Source organism: Apodemus sylvaticus, chromosome 3, assembly GCF_947179515.1.
Source record: "Apodemus sylvaticus chromosome 3, mApoSyl1.1, whole genome shotgun sequence".
Taxonomy (NCBI): domain Eukaryota; kingdom Metazoa; phylum Chordata; class Mammalia; order Rodentia; family Muridae; genus Apodemus; species Apodemus sylvaticus.
Window position 1 is genome coordinate 57,423,263 of NC_067474.1, and position 19,564 is coordinate 57,442,826.

The following is a 19,564-nucleotide window of genomic DNA, read 5'->3' on the forward strand; positions in this document are numbered from 1 at the left end:
CACTGAAATAGATAGGTAATTCATCTGGATGTAAAACTGGTGGAACTTATTATTAAGTTAGGAGGAAGAAATAAAGAATGGCTTCCAGGTTTCTATGTTTATCAATTGGCTGGGTGGTTGTGGCCCTTCCTAGGGTGACTTGCCTAAGCTGATGAACAGGTTTGGGAAGGAAAGTTAAAAGATTTCATTTGGAGTATGAGACATTTGAGAGCCACAGGCAGCTGTTGAGTACTAATAAGAGATGTGAATCTGGACACAAACTCCTAATCCAGACAGCAAGTGGTTTACTAACTTCCTACCATTGATGTAACAAAGTGCTAATGTTCTTTTACTTTCCTTATCTTATGCTTCCGGGGTTAGCACAGAATTTGGGGGAACCAACACACAGGCAGAAGCAGGATATCTGCCCTTTCGAGGCTGAAGGAGAGAAATCATTTCCTTGCCCTCTCCTCATGGAGACTGACTTCTTGGCTTATGAACATTCTCACAGCAAGACTTTTCCTGGCTATGCCTCTCCTGCCTGTCTTTCATTTACAGAGACCCTTAGAATACTAAATTTGCACCTAACTAGTAGTCCAGAATAATCTTGCTGGCACAAAATAATTGATTATATCTGTGCAATCTGTCTCCAAAAAAAAGGGATATGAACATTTCAAAAAGCCAGTATTCGGCCTCCCATGAGTGGTATAGTCATGTTCAATAAAGGTGTATGGCTTTGAAAGTCACATGCTACATCACTACATAGGCAGTGTAGAAAGTTAAGACAAACTAACTTCAAGAACAAGGTTTAGCTGGGCATGGTGACCCATACTGTCAGCCTAGCCTTGAAAGGCTGAGGCAGAATGAGTGTCATGCTTGAAGTCAGTCTGGGTTATAGAGAAAGACTTTGTCTCGTGAAAAAAACAAAGCAACACATACACACAAGCCACACACCACACATGCACACATACATACACACACACACATACACACAAGCCACAAGCCACACACAACACATGCACACACACACACACACACACACACACACACACACAGAGTGTTTGACAGGCAAATTGGCTAAGCAGGTAAATAAAGGCACTTGCAACCAAGCCCGATCAGATCCACATGGTTGTGGAAAGAGAAAACTGATTCTCTAAACACTGTGACACATGTTCACATGTGAATACACACATAAAATATACTAAAAAGTTTTAGGATAAAATGTTTAATTTTTAGTTTTATTTATCATGAAATCTAGAAATAAAAATCAGAAACAAAATGACAGATACCAAGGGCATCCAAAGAATCATTAGGTTATCCTTTAAAAACGTTTACTCCACAAAATTGAAAAAATCTAAAAGAAATGGATAATCTTCTCTATAGATGCCACTTCTCAAAGTTAAATCAAGATCACGCAAACAATTTAAATAGACCTATAACAACCCAAAATCTCCCAACACCGCCCCCCCCCAAAAAATGACTGGGGCCAGATGATTTTAGTGCAGAATTCTACAGATTTTCCAGGAAGAACTAACACCAATACTCCTCAAATTACTCCACAAAATAGAAGCAGAAGGAACATTACCAAATTCATTCTAGGAGGCCACAATCACTTTGATACCAAAACCACACAAAGATTCAACAAGGAGAATTATAGACAAAATTTCCTAGTGAATATTGATACAAAAATACTCAATAAGATACTTGTAAATTGAATCCAAGAACATATCAGAAAGATTATCTACCATGATCAAGTAGGCTTTATCCTGGCGATGCAAGGATTGTTCAATACAAGACTCTGTCAATGTAATCCATCATACAAACAACCTGAAAGGGAAAAACCCACATGATCACCTCATTAGATGCTGAAAATGCCTTGGCCAAAATCCAACACCTCTTAACGAAGAAAAAAGGCTTAAAGAGACCAGGGATGACAAGGACATACCTAAACATAATACAGGCAATCTACAGCAGGCAACTGCGCAAGATCACATTAAATGAAGAGAAATTAAAAGCAATTCCACCAAAATCAGGCATAAGCCAAGGCTGTCTACTCTCTCCATATCTATCCAATACAGTCCTTGAAGTCTTAGCAAGAGCAATGGAACACCTGAAGGAGATTGAGGGGATACAAATTGGAAAAGAAGAAATCACGGCATCACTATTCGCAGGTGATATGATAGTAGGTGATATGATAGTATAAGTGACCCCCAAAATTCTCCTGAACCCCTACAGCTGATAGGCACCCTCAGCAAAGTGGATACCAAATCAAGTTTAAAATGTCAGTAGCCCTCCTTTATAAAAGTGATAAACCGGCTGAGCAAGAAATCAGGGAAACACCACCCCTCACAATAGCCACAGATATTATAAAATACCCACAGACACAGATGTCACAGCAGATGCGGGCCAGTGGAGCACGAGGAGAGAACCCAGTGTCTGGTCTGTCTAGAATCCTAAACAGCTTTCTGGCTCCAGTCTATTTAGATGTTGGGCTTATTTTCCCCATTTTCTGTTTTTTTCAATACTAGTCCTCTGCTACTATACCGTCTTTTTGACTCTACTGTCAATCCATCTTTATCATTACAAGAAATCCTCTTTTTCTTCAGATGCCCTTTCCTTATTATCATGCAACCAGAAGATACAACTAAGCTGAAAGTCAGGGAGAACCCCCAAATTCATTATTTTGGTCCCCAACTCCAAAGTCACTGCCTGCCTGGCAAGCTATGTTGACCGTGACTCGGGACTGAGTACAAGTAAGACTGGAAAGAGCGTTTGTGTGTCTGCCATGTTGTTTGGAAGGAGCCGGAAGGAAGCCAGAGCTGGCACCATATGTATTCTCTGTCTTTGCTTTGCATCATGAAAAAGACAATCGAGGAGAGAAAGAGGAGGAGAGAGAGACAGAGACAGAGACAGAGATATCACATCAGATGGGCATGGTGGATTAGGCCTATCTGGAATACAAACCCTCAGGAAGAATGGTTTGGGGCTAACGTGGGCTACAGTGATCAACCAATTGCCATATCCATCTGGATATTCTTTTTTAAAAAAAAGATTTATTTATTATTCTATGTAAGTACACTGTAGCTGTCTTTAGACACACCAGAAGAGGGGGTCAGATCTCATTATGGATGGTTGTGGCCACCATGTGGTTGCTGGGATTTGAACTTAAGACCTTTGGAAGAGCAGTCAGTGCTCTTAACCACTGAGCCATCTCTCCAGCCCCCATCTGGGTATTCAAACATCCTTTATTTAGTTGTTCTCAGTCATATTACTGTTGATTGACACAGTGTCGAGAGTGTGTAGGGTAAAGCATACCCTAAACTCTGTTGCTTCTAACCTCCTCGTGAAGTAGAATGACGTATAAAAAAAGACAAGCTATTAGAAGCTGATTTGTTAATATATTTAGAGAACCACTTAAAGCGCTGCTTGCACGGCTTATCACCAAGCATGCCTTCACTTGCGCCCTGGAGCAGCGTGACCCAGAAGAGCAGCAGAAACATGGGTCGATGGGTCGATGGGTTGGTTGCAGTTCACCTGCTCCCTCACTCGCTCACCTCAGCTGGTGGCGCTCATGAGAAAACAAGCAGAAGCCTTCCTGGACCTTCTTCAGTCTGACAGGACACCTCCTCTCTTCTGCTCTCTTGGTGTTAGAGTGCTCGTTCTAGAAAGGTTCCTGAAGCACTCAGCTCACAGGGCTCCTACCGCACCAAGTTTGCCTGCATGGCTGCCTTATGCAGGGAAGCGAGGTTTTGTTTGTTTGTTTGTTTGTTTGTTTGTTTTGTTGTTGTTGGTTTTTTTTTTCTCTAGGAAAACCACAAGGATTAAGATTGTATTGTCTGACCATGTAGCCTACTCTGGGGAGTTTCAGATCAGTCAGAGACTGCCTAAAACAAAGCGGAACGGCACTTGAGAGTGACCTCTGACCTCTATACACAGTTACAATGTTCAAGTGGGCCTTCACACACACACACACACACACACACACCCATCCATCCAAAATTGTACGAGTCAACTTCAGTTTAAGGATAAAAGAGAGGCTGACAAAAGACCAGTTTAGGTACTAATGGCAAGGGGAATCTTTCCGAAGCTCATATTTCAGAGCCTTCGAATGAGTCTTCATAGCTGCAGTTACTAGTCAGCATGCTTTTCGGAGGTCTGTGATGACAAGGTGGCTCTGTGCTAGTATTGCTAACTACAGAAGAGACACCCATAGTACAGAAGACATTGTGTAAATGCAATGTTGCTGTGTTTGTTTCTGTAGAATAGTATCCTTCATTGGGGTTTTAAAATGTAACTTTTGGGCTGGAGAGATGGCTCAGTGGTTAAGAGCACTGACTGCTCTTCCAGAGGTCCAGAGTTCAATTCCCAGTAACCACATGATGACTCACAGCCATCTGTAGTGGGATCTGATGCACTCTTCTGGTGTGTCTGAAGAGTAATGGTGCACTCATATACATATAATAAACAAATCTTAAAAAAATAAAATGTAGCTTTCACTGTGGACTAGGAAGACAAAATGTTTTATCATCTAGAAGTTAGAGAAATAATGTAAGTCAGGAAGCACTCAGCCATCCCTGGAACTGGCACAAATTCTGGAAAAGTGTGTGTGTGTGTGTGTGTGTGTGTGTGTGTGTGTGTGTGTGTGTGTCAGGGCGGGGATCTCTAGTTTGCCTTTAACTTTGGCTCTGCAATAAAAAGTTGGGTCAACATAATTGTTCTCGAAAATAATATCTTACTGAAAGTTATACAAGTTTGTTCCATTGAACTTCCTGGTACTTAGCTATAGTCAACAACACTCAACCAGCAACAAGCCTTCAGAGAAACTTCACGAGTTCCTAACCGAGGCTAAGGAAATACTCTGCCGTTGGTCCACAACTCCTGGTGGAGGACTGGGACATGTTTGTTGTATAAATGACACGTGTTAATTCATTGTGTGGCCGGAGCGGCCATGCCATATCTGTTAGTAAGCATACAGCTGAGGATGAAGGGACAGCTCTATGGGGTCTTGCTGTGTGGTACTGGTTGGCCTCAACTCTGCTACCTAAATCGCCATCGACCCTGCAGCCCTTTCACCTCTGCCTAGTGGTTCGAGCGGCTGCTTAATATCTGCATGAAACTGGATCCAGTGGCTCGTTCCTGGAGGAGCCCCTTGGGTCCAGGAGACTAGCCTGGGCTATAGCGTTAAGACTCCATCTCAGACAAAATAATACTACACGAGTGCTCAAGGCATATCCAATACGCATAGCTAACACCTCTAAGGCCTTGGCGTGAACATAAGGTCTCCACCCCACTCTTCTGTGTCTTCTATGCCCCCCCCTTGGGATGATATCAACTCTGTGTTTCAAATCATTTCATTTCTTTTCTTCTTCCTCTTTACCTCTCGTCCTGTCCCTGTGTGTGAGTACTGTCGTGATTGTGCCTCTACTCTTCCATGGTCTTCTATATACTCTGTCTTCAGAACTCCCTGTATTCTTCTGCTTTCTATCTTGAGTTCCATGTAGATAAAGCCTTGTATACAGCATCTGCTCTCCTCTCCCTTCCCCTCTCTTCCCCTCCCCTCCTCTCCCCTCCTCTCCCGTCCCCTCTTCCTCTTCTCCCCTCTCCTTCCCTCTCCTCCCCTCTCTCCTCCTCTCCTGCTCTCCTCCCCTCCCCTCTCCTCTCTCTTCCCTCCCCTTCCCACCTCTCTTCTGTCCCCTCCTCTCCTCTCCCCTCCCCTCCCTTCCCACCTCTCTTCCCCTCTCCTCTCCTCTCCCCTCCTCTCCTCTTCTCCCCTCTCTTCTCCTCTCCTCTCTCCCCTCCCCTCCCCACCTCTCTTCTGTCCCCTCCTCTCCTCTCCCCTCCCCTCCCTTCCCTTCCCACCCCTCCCCTCTTCTCCTCTCCCCTCCTCTCCTTTCCCCTTCTCTCCTTTCCCCTCCCACCTCCCCTCTCCTCTCCCCCTGCTCCTTCCTCTCTCCAGCATCCCATAGATCCCAGGCTAGCCTCATTCTCACCTATAGCAGAGGACAACTTTGAAAATTTAATCCCCCTGCCTCACCTCCCCAGTGCTAGGAATTACAGGGGTGCTTCCCATGCTCAGGTTACTGTGGTGCGGGGATTGAGCACAGGGCTTTGTGAAGGGGAGACAAGCACCCACCCCGGCCTCAGCCCCTCTGTCCTGAACACTGCTTTCTTCGCTTCCCCTGTTTGTGTTGAGCATTTGCAAGACCAAGCCTTGTCTTGGTTTCTTGTGCCCTACTTGAATTTCAAATCCTATCTGTCCTGAAACCTAATCTGAACTCTCCATGTGTCTTAGTCAGGGTTTCTATTCCTGCACAAACATCATGACCAGGAAGCAAGTTGGGGAGGAAAGGGTTTATTCAGTTTACACTTCCACACTGCTGTTCATCACTAAAGGAAGTCAGGACTGGAACTCAAGCAGGTCAGGAAGCAGGAACTGATGCAGAGGCCATGGAGGGATGTTCCTTACTGGCTTGCTTCCCCTGGCTTGCTCAGCCTGCTCTCTTATAGAACTCAAGAATACCAGCCCAGGGATGTACCACCCACAAGGGGCCCTACCCCCTTGATCACTAATTGAGAAGATGCCCCTCATGGAGGCATTTCCTCACCTGAAGCTCCTTTCTCTGTGATAACTCCAGCCTGTGTCAAGTTGACACACAAAACCAGCCAGGACACCATACAAAGACAATCCTCCCTCCACTGAGTTTCTTTAGCATGTGGCTTGAGTGCCCATTTCATGTTTGTTAGCTACTGGGTGTTTTTCATGGATACGTTTACGACTGTGATGGTAAACATTACAGTTAACATTCTGTGAAATCAAGTCATCCTGGCTGCCCCCTCACCCACAACACAGTTCTTAATCAGATTTTACAGTCCTTTAAGTTAGCTCTGTATGTGTCTGACAGTTCTCTGAATCAGTACTTATGTAAGAAATACGGGCAGTGAAGACCGTCGTTTAGGGGTGGTCCTGGGCATCCCTGGTTTCCCTCACAGTCCACATCACTCTGTAATCAACGCCCCTCATTGGTCATCTTTTGGTATCTTTTTTAAAGATACTGTTTACATCACCTAGATTTATGTATCCTTTCTTAAGAAATAAAAAATGATTGTCATGGTGTGTGCATGTGTGTGCATGCACTCACACATGCTATGACACACACGTGGAAGTCAGAGGACGGTTTTGGGAATTGATTCAATTGATCAAATTGATTTGGGAATTTGAGAGATCTGGGGAATCAAACTCAGGTTCTTAGGCAGGTTTGTACAGCAAGCACTTTCACCCGCTAAGCCGTGTAGCTGGCCCCACAACACTCTTTCATGCCGATTTTTTATAAAGATCACGTATGAGAAATAGTAATGAACTGGTCGAACAAGGAGAAATTCAGTGCTACTAAAAGATGTGTGCGTGGAAGGCCATGTCAGCACGGGCCGTGCATAGTGCCACAGTAAGAAAGTCAGCCACGCCCCTCTCTGTATTTGAGATGGCATTTGGAATTATGGGTGGTGGGTTAGGAAGAGGAGGGACTGGAGGAAAATAAAACTTTCAAGTGATGGCATCAGGAATTAAGAAAGAGAATCCTGCCAGACATGACGGCACTCACTCATGATCACTGGGGAAACTGAGGCAGGAAGATTGTGGTGAGTTTCAGGATGGCACGAGATCCTGACTTGAGAGAGCAAGAAGTGGGAAGGAAAGAGATGAGAGAGAGGGTGAGTTCTGACAATGGAATCGGGAGAATGTGGAGACAGAATGGATAGAAGCGGATGGTAGAAACCATAGTGAGGGACCGAAGTTCCTGCTTCAATACCTGAACCGAGGAGAGACAGATGGGGTTAGCTGTAGACGGGAGGATGGTGCCCTTGCTTTGGATTTGATGAGTCTGTGGAATCCTAGGAGATTTTCATGAGGTTGAGGATGTAGAGGAAAGCATAGTTTAGAAAAACAGACTTGTCATGGGTGTGACTGATTCCATTACCTAATATCTGGGTTTTAGTTTTGTTTTGTGTTTGTTTGTTTGTTTGTTTGTGTTTTTTAAAGATACTGTTTACTCTGCTTCTGAGGCACCACTATCTCTCTGGGGGGGTTGTTTTTGTTTGTTGTTGTTTCTTTTTCCAGTCAGGTTTCCCACTTCTGGGGAAATCTCGGAGAGCAATGAACAAGCTTCCACCCAAAAGCCACCGTCGCAACCACAGCATCTCCCCTGCCGGGTCAATGTCCAACTGGACTTTTCACATCTCATTTCTCCTGACTCCTAGTGTTGCTTGTGGTCAACTCTTTTTATAAAGCAGGCTTCTAAGCTGGGTGGTGGTGGCGCACACCTGTAATCCCAGCACTTGGGAGGCAGAGGCAGGCAGATTTCTGAGTTCGAGGCCAGCCTGTTCTACAGAGTGAGTTCCGGGACAGCCAGGGCTACACAGAGAAACCCTGTCTCGAAAAAACCAAATCCAAAAACAAAAAAACAAAAAACAACAACAACAAAAAAACCCCAAAAAAACAAAAAATAAAATAAAATAAAATAAAACAGGCTTCTATACTTGCAAACTCCACACCCATGGATTTAAAGAGTTATCAGCAGGAGTCTTCAGAACAGATGTGTTTGAACTGAAACACATGGCTTCCTTGCTTGTTCTCTAGTAGGTAACTGAGCCTAACCCTGGCACGGCGTTATTGGGAGTGACTTAGGGGAAAATTAACTATACAGGAGATGTGTGAAGGTTATCGCTGTATGAAAATACTCTCATTTTCAGAAAGGGATTTGAATATCCACAGGTTTTTGAAGCTCTTGAGGCTTCCTGGAACCAATCCCCCTGTGGTTACCAAAGCCTGACTGTTGGTTGATGCTTGTTATATGCTGTCTGGGCCTCAGAAAACTAGACTCAAACATTACGAAATTGGATTGAATAAGGTGGAAAGTTCTGTGAAAATGGATGCCCGACTCTGTAAAGCTTTTCTGGGCGTGAGCCTCTAACTCACTCACGCTCGCTCCTTCCGTGGCCAGCGAGCCTCTTTCCAACCCACGCTCGCCCCTTCCCCTTCCGTGGTCAGCGAGCCTCTTCCTAACCCACACTCCGCCCCTTCCCCTTCCGTGGCCAGCGAGCCCTTCCTAACCGATGGTCGCCCCTTCCGCCAGCCCAAGCACATGCTTTCTCTTCCTGCTAGCGTCTCTCCATTTGACATTTTCTTTACATTACAGTTTATGGAACTTTTTTTTTCTTTTTGAGACAGAGTGCCATACAGGCCTGAAACTCACTACAGAATCACGGATGACTTAAATTCCAGTCCTCCCGCCTCTACCTCCTCAGCGCTGGGGACTGCAACCACAGCACCCAAGCCTCTGCCTCACTCTGGAACATTCCACTTCCTGGGCATCCAGGACCTTGGCTTCCCATCTATCTCTCTAACCTCTGGCCCAAATAAAGATCTCTTTGGCCGGACAGTGGTGGCACACGCCTTTAGTCCCAGCACTCTGGGAGGCAGAGGCAGGCAGATTTCTGAGTTCGAGGCCAGCCTGGTCTACAGAGTGAGTTCCCGGACAGCCAGGGCTACACAGAGAAACCCTGTCTCGAAAAACCAAAAAAAGAAGAAAAAAAAAAAAGATCTCTTTGCCTCGTAAACCTGGGCACTCTCCTCAAGCTCAGCTCCCGGTGAACAGCGTTCTAGTCTATCCAATAACCTGAGGGACACAGTGGTTCCTCTCTGTCCTTTATCTCTCGTATTCTGAAGGCCATAAAACCTTAGGAGACTCTAAAATACACAGAGTGGTTGCTCAGAGAGGCTTTTGTCCTTGTAAGTACAATAACCTCTGCACACTAGATCTCACAGAAGCCCTGAGGGGGGAGAAACTACAGCTTAGTTTTAGCTGGGAGCTCAGAAAGTCTAAATTTGAATTTAACTGCCAAACAGTTAAAAATGTCTTAAAAATAAGTCATCCTCACGGATGGCAAATCGAAATGGGGCCTCACTGCCTTGGTGATAGAGCTAGTTGTCGACCGTGAGGGGAGGCTGTCGACCCTGAGGGGAGGCACCACCGACCTAAATGGTACTGGAATGAACAGCACCACCTAACTGAAAAAGTTCTTTCGAAAAACTTTTTTTCTGATTTCTTTACTTAAAAATAAATAAATAAATAAAAAATAAAAAACCTGGCACATATTCATGAGCCAGGGTAACAAGTTTCATAAAGACAATTCTTTGCAGTGTACCGTGGAGTTCGGTCCACTCCCCCACTCCAGTCCTTCCTCTTCGTCCTCTGCCCGCTTGTCTCACCTGACAAGCCTTCCCCTGACAAGTTCTCAGAGGCGTTCCTCAACTGTGGGTGATCATCACACTGAAACATCCGATTTAAATATGCCCTGGAGCATATAGCTGCTGGTAAATACAGCACATATTAATATAATATTATACGGTGCGGTGATCTAAACATTGATAAACATGGCAATTTTGACTTAGATACTAATTAACACAGAGAAAGCCCCCCCCCCAAATATGGTCATTCAGTAACTCAGCCATGGTGGTTATCAATTAAGGCCGGTCTATGTGTCATGTTTCAAAAGCAAATGAAGTTACAGCAAACACTGCACCTTTCGGAAAGGAACGGTATTTATGAAGTGAAGAATTCGAAAAGCAAAAAACGTTTCTTATCTAGTGAGAGCCTATGGAGTTGGGAGGAAAGAGTTTGTTCTTACCTCTCCCTTTGGAAATGCCAAGAAACCAGGATGATGACAGAGAGTCTACCCAAAGCCGTTCGGTGACTAACCATACAGTGGCCAGCCAGGGTGAGCAAGGGGAAAGACGTTCAGAAGCAGTAGATGGGACAGACTTAAACCTGAAGTTTCCTTCTTCCTTTGTCTCTGACAGCAAAGCCACGGTGCTCTGGGGGCTGCGGGGTGGCCTGCGTTACTCACATGAGGTCCTGCGAGGCTCTGCTCCCTGTGGAGACGCGTGTGTGTTTCCATCCTGTGGCACAGCCGTTTCCTGAGGTGTGGTCAGACGCACGGAGCGGCTGTCTGTCCTCTTGGTTTGGCTGCCTCGAAGTGGTCATTAGTAAGCACCTGCGGTCCAGGCTGACTCTCAAGCTCCGCCTCTTTGAAAGGGAGGGAGAGTGACTCTGAATTCTTCCTGTGTTCCTGGACATTAGTTTTGAAGTAGGAGGACAGCTGGCACCTGAGGGCCACTTCCTTGTTCTTGATAGATAACTGAACACAGTGATTTTATTTTCAATAAAATAAAAGTTTCTTCCGAGTCTCTGAGCGCGCGCCGGATGGCATCTACAGTGCGAATCTCCACAGTCCTTCCTCCTGCTTTCACGCAGGTAATTTCAGAACGTCTGCTGATATGTTCCTCTGAACAAAGAAGTGAAAACATGAAGACTTATGAGGGGTCCTTAGCAATCGCAGACTTCTTCATATTTAGAAACCTCAGCTTCATTAGACTGAAGGAAACTCAAATCACATTCATCTAAGCTGTTAGGACAGAAATATGCTTCTACATACAAAGAATGCACGTTTATGGTTTCAGTGTCCGGGGACCCCCAAAGGGATCCCAGCTAACCATCTGCTTGTTGTAAATACAATCCTCCGATTCAGTGGTAAGGGATTGTCTCCACGGTCTCCTACCACACGGGGCCCTATGTCCCACCTGAGGTGATTTATAACTAAATGTAAGTGCCTTGCTGGGTGCAGTAGCGCCCAGTAGTCTCTCCGCATTCCATGGTTGGAAGTGCACCTTGGGTTCCAGGTCATCCCGGGGACAGTCTGAACCAGCTAATTTTATGTCAATCTTACTACAGAAGACTAGAGGCATCTGATAGGAGGGAACCTCAGTGGAGAAAAATGGTTTCCCTTGTGATTCTCTGGACTTCCTCGGTGCCTGTTGTTTTATGTTCCCTTTTTTTTTTTTTTCTTTTCTTCTCCTCCGCCTCCCCCTTCTTCTTTGGATTTATTTTTTTTATGTATATGAGTGCACTGTAGGTGACTTCAGACACACCAGAAGAGGGCATCAGATCTCATTACAGATGGTTGTGAGCCACCACGTGGTTTCTGGGAATCGAACTCAGGTACTGTTAACCACTGAGCCATCTCCCCAGCCCTTATGCCTCCCGCCCCCTTTTTCATTTCTTCATTAAACTTGGATTCTCTCTCTCCACCTTATAGTTAATTTGGCTAAGGATGTGTCAACTTAGTGATTTTTCTCAAAGAACCATCTTTGTTTCATTGATTTTTTTTTCCTTAAATTTGTTTGGGTTTTGTTTGTTTGTTTGGCTGGTTGGTTTTTACTGATTTCAGCCCTGAGAGTGATTATTTCTTGCCTTCTAATCCTCTTGGGTTTTATTTCTTCTTTTTTTTTCTAGAACTTTCAGGTGTGCTATTAAGGGGCTAGTATGAGGTCTCTGCCCCCTGAAGTGCAGGCCCTGTGTGCTCTCAGTGTGCCTCTGAATCACCCTCGACATGTCCCTTAAGTTTGTGTATGATGTGTATTTATTTTCATTCAGTTCTCCAAAGTCTTTCATTTCTTTCCTAATTTGTCTTGACCCCTTTTCTTTATCCAGTGGTGAGTTGTTCAGTTTCCATGAATTTGTAGGCTTTCTGCAGCTGCTCTAATCCGTGGTGGTCAGACTGGATGCAGGACAGTACTCAATTTTCTTGTATCTGTTGAGACTTGTTTTATGACCAAGTATGTTATGAATTATGGAGAGAGTTCTGTGAGGTGCTGATAAGGTATATTCTGTTTGGGTGGAATGTTCTATAGACATCTGTTAGGTGTATTTGGTCGATAACATCTGTCAGTAACAGCATTTTTTTCTTCTTAGTTTTTGTCTGGATGACCTGTCTATTGGTGAGAGTGGGGTAAAGTCTCCCACTATCAATATGTGAAGTTCAATTTGTGATTTAAGCTGTACTAATGTTTCTTTTTAGAAATCAGTTGCCCTTGTATTTGATACAACATAGATGTTAAGAATTGAAGTGTCATTTTGGTGGGTTTTTCCTTTGCTGAGTATGTAGTTTCCTTCCCTGTCTCTTCTGATTCGTTTTGGTTTGAAGTCTCTTTTTCCAGACACCAAAGTGGCTACACCAGCTGTTTATTAGGCCTTTCTGATTTGAATATCCTTTTTTTTTTTTTTATCTTTTTGCCCTGGAGCAAAAGGATACATCTCTCGTTGATGTTCAGGTATGTTTCTTGGATGCAACAGAAGGATGGATCCTACTGTTAGTCTCTGTCTTGTTATTGAGGAATCAAGTCCATTGATGTTGAGGATTATCAATGAGCAGTGTTTGCTGATTCCCATTATTTTGTTGTGGTGATGTCCCCCATCCCCGATTTGGTGGTCTGTAATTATTCCTGTATTTTTGAGGGGGCTAGTTAACCTCTTTAGGTTGTAGTTTTCCTTCCTGTGGGGCTGGATTTGTAATTAGATGCTGTTTAAATTTGGTTTTATTTTCTCCACTTATTGTGACCACAAGTTTTGTTGGGTATAGCAGTCTGTGTGGTCTCTTAGAGTCTGTAGAACATCTGTTCAGGCCCTTCTGGCTTTTAGAGTCTCCATTGAGAAGTTGATGTTAACAAAATGGCTCTGCCTTTGTATGTGTTTGGTCTTTTCCTTGAAGCTTTTACTATTCCTTCTTTGCTCTGAAAGTTTAGTATTTTGATTATTCTGTGCTGAGAGGAATTTCTTTTCTGATCCATTTGATGTGGTGTTCTGTATGCTTCTTGTACTTTGATAGGCATCTCCTTAGAGGGCTAGGAAATTTTATGTGCCTTTGAACTGATTTTTTTCTCTTTCTATTCCTATTATTTGTATATTTGGCCTTTTTAATAGAATCCCTGGGTGTTTTGTGCCAGAATTTTTATTTGTTTGTTTGTTTGCTTGCTTGCTTGTTTATTTTTGAGACAGGGTTTCTCTGTATATCCCTGGCTGTCCTGGAACTTACTCTATAGACAAGGCTGGCCTCGAACTCACCTGCCTCTGCCTCCTGAGTGCTGGGATTAGAGGGCTGTGCCACCACTGCCTGGCCATGCTGGGATTCTTTTTAGAGTTAACATATTCTTTGGCCAAGGTTCCCATTTCTTCTATCATGTCTTCTCTGCCTGAGAGTCTCTTGGACCTCTTGTATTCTGATGTATTCCACAGTTTGAGTCTTCATAGATTTCCTTAAGGAGTTTGTTCATTTCCTCTTTAAGGACCCCACCATTTTCATAAAGCCTGGTTCAAGACCTTGTGTTGTGCTTCAGCCGTGTCGTATTTCTCAGGGTCTGCTGTAGCAGGGCTGCTGGGCTCTGGTGTCAACACATTGCCCTGGCTGTGATTGGTTGTGTTTTTACACTGGCATCTGGGTTTGGGATGATTGCAATCCCAGGAGCTGACATCTGGTCTTGTCTTTGTTGGGTCAGTGTTCGTTCCTTAGCTGTGGTTGTGTGGTTGCCTGGTAGGGGCTGCTGCTCAGATCTGTCAGGTGTTGCCACTGGGAGTGTTTTTTTGTTTGTTTGTTTGTTTTTTGTTTTAAAGAAGATGCTTCTTGGTATTGGGAGCTGACACTTTGGGGTGATGGGCTAGAAGGGGGTGAACAGAGGTTCATACCAGGAGTAAAACGGTGTGCCTCCAGGGTCTGCTGATTTCCTTGCAAATGGGAGCAGAGAGGGAGGAAGACCACACACAGTCTGAAGCTGTAGAAGACACAGGGGCACTGGATCTGAAGGAGAGGAGGGAGGTTAAGGGCCTGAAACCTGGCTCACCTGATATCCAGGCCCCTGGGGCCCACAGGTTCCCCGGGGATGCTTGTGGGAGGTGAAGGCACAGGGTTGGGTGGTGAGGAAGGCTGGACGAAGATCATCATGGCCTCTGGAGATGGGGGCAGAGAGGAAGAGGAAGCCATAGCAGGTGCTCCTGCTCCAGAGCTGAGGTGAGGCTGTGGAATTGGATTTGGAGGGAGAGTGAGGGTCTGAAGATCGCCTTCCTGCTTCCCTAGCCAGCAGCTTCTTGGGAGTCCCAACAATGCATCTTAAGAATAATTCCTAATGGTCAAATGACCTCCATCGCTCAACCATCAGGATGGTTTCATTTTAGAAAATCTCTTTATATAATCTATTGTATTAACAGCAACAACAAAAAAAGCTAAGTTAACTTTTGAAAATGTATTTCTGATATTAAAAGCATACAACTGACAAAAATCCCAATCTTAATTCAATAAGAAAAATTATCCCAATCTATGGCAAGGACCTCGGGTGATGCTGACTGCTGCAGCATCCTCACAACATCCTGCCAACATCCTCACAGTGACACGTTGCTCCACAGTGCTGACGGCTCTAGCCAACACAAGATGGCTACAGAAAGCGTAAGTATTGGGAAGAATTAAAACCATATTATTTAGCTGGGTGTTGGTGCCACATGCCTTTAATCCCAGCACTTGGGAGGCAGAAGCGGGCAGATTTCTGAGTTCAAGGCTAGCCTGGTCTACAGAGTGAGTTCCAGGACAGCCAGGATTATACAGAGAAACCCTGTCTTGAAAAAACAAAAAACAAAAAAAAGCCATATTATTTATGGATTACATGATTGACTGCATAGACACTTCCAAAGAGTCTCAGCCTAAAAATTTTTATAATCAGTATTTGCCAATTTGACCAGATACAAAATTGCCAGGGTTTTTTGTTTGTTTGTTTGTTTGTTTGTTTAAGTAACAAAAGAAAATTCTCATTCATGGAATGCCAAAGACATCTGATACTCAGGAATGACTCTAAATGACAATGTTTAACTATTAACATGAAGAAAACTATAAAACTTTGCTGGAGACCACCTCAATAAATATGCAGACTCTGTCCTTAGATGGGAAGGATACTGATTCTCCCAAATAATGTACAAGCCCAAGGCAGTCCCAGTGGGCCTAATGTCAGTGGACAGTGATTAAACACTGTAGGTTACTTAAAGCAAGAACAGTGGAAAAGATACAAGATGGTTTTCTCAGAGAAGGATTTGTACTCACTGCCTAAGGCCCGCAGAGAATTTAGGGGACTCCTGAAACCTCACAGGACTAGGAAGCAGAAATTGGTGTGTGTGTGTGTGTGTGTGTGTGTGTATGTGTGTGTGTATGTGTTATGTATATGTGTATGTATATGTGTATGGTTGTTCTGTCATTTTAAGGAAAACTCCTATATGGAGAGAGTATATTCTAACTCAGGAAGTCTAAGTTAACAAGTTGACATTACAAATTTATATCGATATATACTTGTGGGTGTGTGGCTGTGTAATCATTTTGAGACTTTTTTGAGATTATGTAATCCATTCTGGCCTTGAACTTCTGATCCTCCTTCCCTACCCTCCCAAGTCTTGGGGTTGAAAGCAAGCACACCATGCCTGCCTCAGTTTTTTCACTTCTAAACTATATTTTGTAGTGTACAATCAGGGAAACATTGTCTCCTCACACTATAGTCAAGGCTGACTCAAAGGCTTGTCAATCTTGTCTCTGCCTCCCAAATGCTGGAATTCAAGGAGAGAGCCACTATGTCCATCTACAGTGTAACTTTTTGCTGTTTTGTCTTGTTTTGTTGGACAGGTTCTCACATACAGTCCTGGCTGGTCTCAAACTCAGAGATCCTCCTGTGTCTGTCTCTCCTGTGCTGGGACAAAGGCATGTGCCACCACAGACACTCGTGTAATTTGTTTGAGGGGTTAGGATTTGAAGATCATTCTCAGCTACATGGTGATGCATGCCTGAATCCCCAGCACTTGGGAGGCAGAGGGAGGAGGATGACCCAGGGCCAACCTGGTCTGTATAGTGAGTTCTAGACAAGCAAGGCATGCATAGTGTGACTGTCTCAGAACAGAACACAAAGGATAGGCCTTAGCTCCTTCTGTCAATAATATAACATCTGTACTTCCACTGGCCAGGGTTAGCCCTGGCCTTGCTTTCATTGGCTTATGTGTTTTCCACAATAAAACTGAAACTGCACATTGGGAAGGGGCTTTGCAATTGACTCTGATTCTAATAGCCTAAGGGGGTGTGCATCTTGTACTCTGCAGGAAGAGACAGATGCTAAGCAGACTTCTAGAACCCTGGACATATGATGCTTTCAAAGAGGAAAGAGGGCAGGACATCTCTGAGCTGACAGTGAGCTTGGATTTCTAGGTGCTTCCATACTGCAGAGTGCTGAGTTGGGTAAATGCTCAACAGATGCTCTCTGACTTGGGAGACAACAACAGTGAGTGTCTTAGTTACACTTTCATTGCTGGGAAGAGACACCATGACCACAGCAACTCTTATAAAGGCCAACATTTAATTACAGCTTGATTAGAGGTTCAGTTCTTTGTCATTACAGTGGGAAACAGGGCATCATCTAGGTAGGCATGGCCTGGAGTTGCTGAGAGTTCTACCTTGTTCTAAAGGCAGCTAGGAGAAGATTGACTCCCACATTGGTTAGGAGGAGGGTTTCACTGACCACCCTCACAGTGATATACTTCCTCCAACAAGGCCACACCTACTCCAACAAGGCCACACCTCCTAATAGCGCTATGCCCAGCTAAGCATATTTAAGCCACCACAGTGTGTCCAGGACTGAGCCAGCTTATGGTTTCATATGCCCAGAAGATAGAATCAGGGCTCAACTTTGAAGACCTACAGATAGAATAATAGAGAAGATAGAACTGAGGTGCTAACAAGTGAGGCATGCTGGCCAACAGTAGGCAGGATCAGGGCTCCTCTGGCAGAGTAGGGTTTGGGAAGGAAGTTAAAGACTGGAGGAGAGAGCTTCAGAAGTGACTCCTCCTGCCCTTGACTGTGTGTGTGTGTGTGTGAGTGTGTGTGTGAGCATGCAAGCACTTGCTCACACAAGCCCAAGGTGTGACTAGCAGGGTAGGGTAGTGAGGAAGATGAGCCACTTGATGTCCCCAAGGTGTGTCAGCTTCCTTGGTAACATTATCCAGCCATAAAGTAGAACAACAGATTTTATTCTCACATTCCTGATGTCCAAAGCCCCAAACTAAAATGTCAGCAGATCTGTGCTCCCTTTGCAGACTCTAGGGGACACCTTCTGTTTGGCTCTTCTGGCTTCTGGTGGCCGCTGTAGACATTTCTTTGGCTTATTTGGAGTGCCCATGTCCTTCCAGCCTCACCTGGGCATCCAAAAAGCTTTCTTCTCTTCAGTATGGACCTCTGTCTGGCTCTTACGAGGACACTAATACTGGATTTAGGAACTGCCTAGGTAATTAGATCTGTTACTTTTCTCATTGTTGTGACAAACACCTGACCACTTAAAGCAACTTGAAGGAGTGCTTGCCCTGGTTCACAGTTCTTTGTGGTCGGGGAGCTGTGGGAGCAGGAAGTTGGTCGTGATCAGGGAGCCATAGCAGCTGGAGTCAGAGGCAGCAGGTCATGTGGCACCTGCAATCGGAAGTGAGGTGAATGTGCGTCCTCAGCTCATTTTTGCCTGATTTATTCAGTCTGAGCCTCCGCCCATGGAATGGTACTGTGTGTAGTTTGAATGGATCTTCTCATCTCCACCGAGTCTAGAAACCTTCATGGGTATGCTCAAGACTTACCTCCTAGGAGACCCTAGGTTCTGACAGTTGACAGTCATATTTACCACTGCAGCAATGGGGGCTAATCTCATGCTCTGTGGAGTCTGTGAACACTTCCCCCCCCCCCAGATTATACAATACTCAGAGATTTATAGACCTATCTTTTGGTAAGTGTGGAAATGTAATATGTTAGTTTGACTGGACTACCATACCGAAAATTTTATAATTTGGGGCCTATTAGGGACTGAACTCAGGGTTGTAGACTTTCTAGACATCTATTACTGAGATAAACCCTGTACTGGCTGGTTTTGTGTGTCACCTTGACATAGGCTGGAGTTATCACGGAGAAAGGAGCTTCAGTTGGGGAAGTGCCTCCATGAGATCCAGCTGTGTGTCATTTTCTCAATTAGTGATCAAGGGGCGGGAGGGTCCCTTGTGGGTGGTACCATCTCTGGGCTGGTGCTCTTGGGTTCTATAAGAGAGCAGGCTGAACAAACCAGGGGAAACAAGCCAGTAAGTAACATCCCTCCATGGCCTCTGTATCAGCTCCTGCTTCCTGACCTGCTTGAGTTCCAGTCCTGACTTCCTTTAGTGATGAACAGCAGCATGGAAGTGTAAGCTGAATAAACCCTTTCCTCCCCAACTTGCTTCTTGGTCGTGATGTTTGTACAGGAATAGAAACCCTGACTAAAACAAACCCTAACCCATATATTTGCTCAGACGTTATTCTAGGTGGTTTCCTGAGGATGTTTTGGGATGATATTTACATTTAAAGGGATGGGCATTTACAGTAGATTGTACAGTCAGTCCAGGCCTGAATACAAGGAAACACTGACCTCTCCCACACAGGAAGGAGTCTGTCAGAACACTTCATATTCATCTACAATGTGAACACTTCCTGAATCTCTGACCTAATTGCCTTTGAATTTGAACTACAAGTTTTTCTGGAATCTAAATGGCCTGCCACCTTAACCCATCAGGTTTCAGACTCAATAGCCACTATGATCAACTCCTTAAGGTAAGCCTTTTTGTGTGTAGACACAAGTGATTTGTGTCTCTGATGAGTCTTGACCAACCTAAGC

At 44.6% G+C, this 19,564-nt stretch overlaps 1 protein-coding gene across 1 annotated transcript in view; it reads right to left on the bottom strand.

The window, feature by feature from the left end:
* The window catches only part of Gne (glucosamine (UDP-N-acetyl)-2-epimerase/N-acetylmannosamine kinase), a 41,622-nt gene extending 30,608 nt beyond the window's left edge, over positions 1-11,014 (bottom strand). The window contains exon 1 of the mRNA XM_052176377.1: positions 10,882-11,014. Coding sequence (XP_052032337.1) covers positions 10,882-10,932 — 51 coding nt within the window. The 5' untranslated portion in view covers positions 10,933-11,014. The remainder of the gene's footprint in view (positions 1-10,881) is intronic.
* Positions 11,015-19,564: the final 8,550 nt, after the last annotated feature.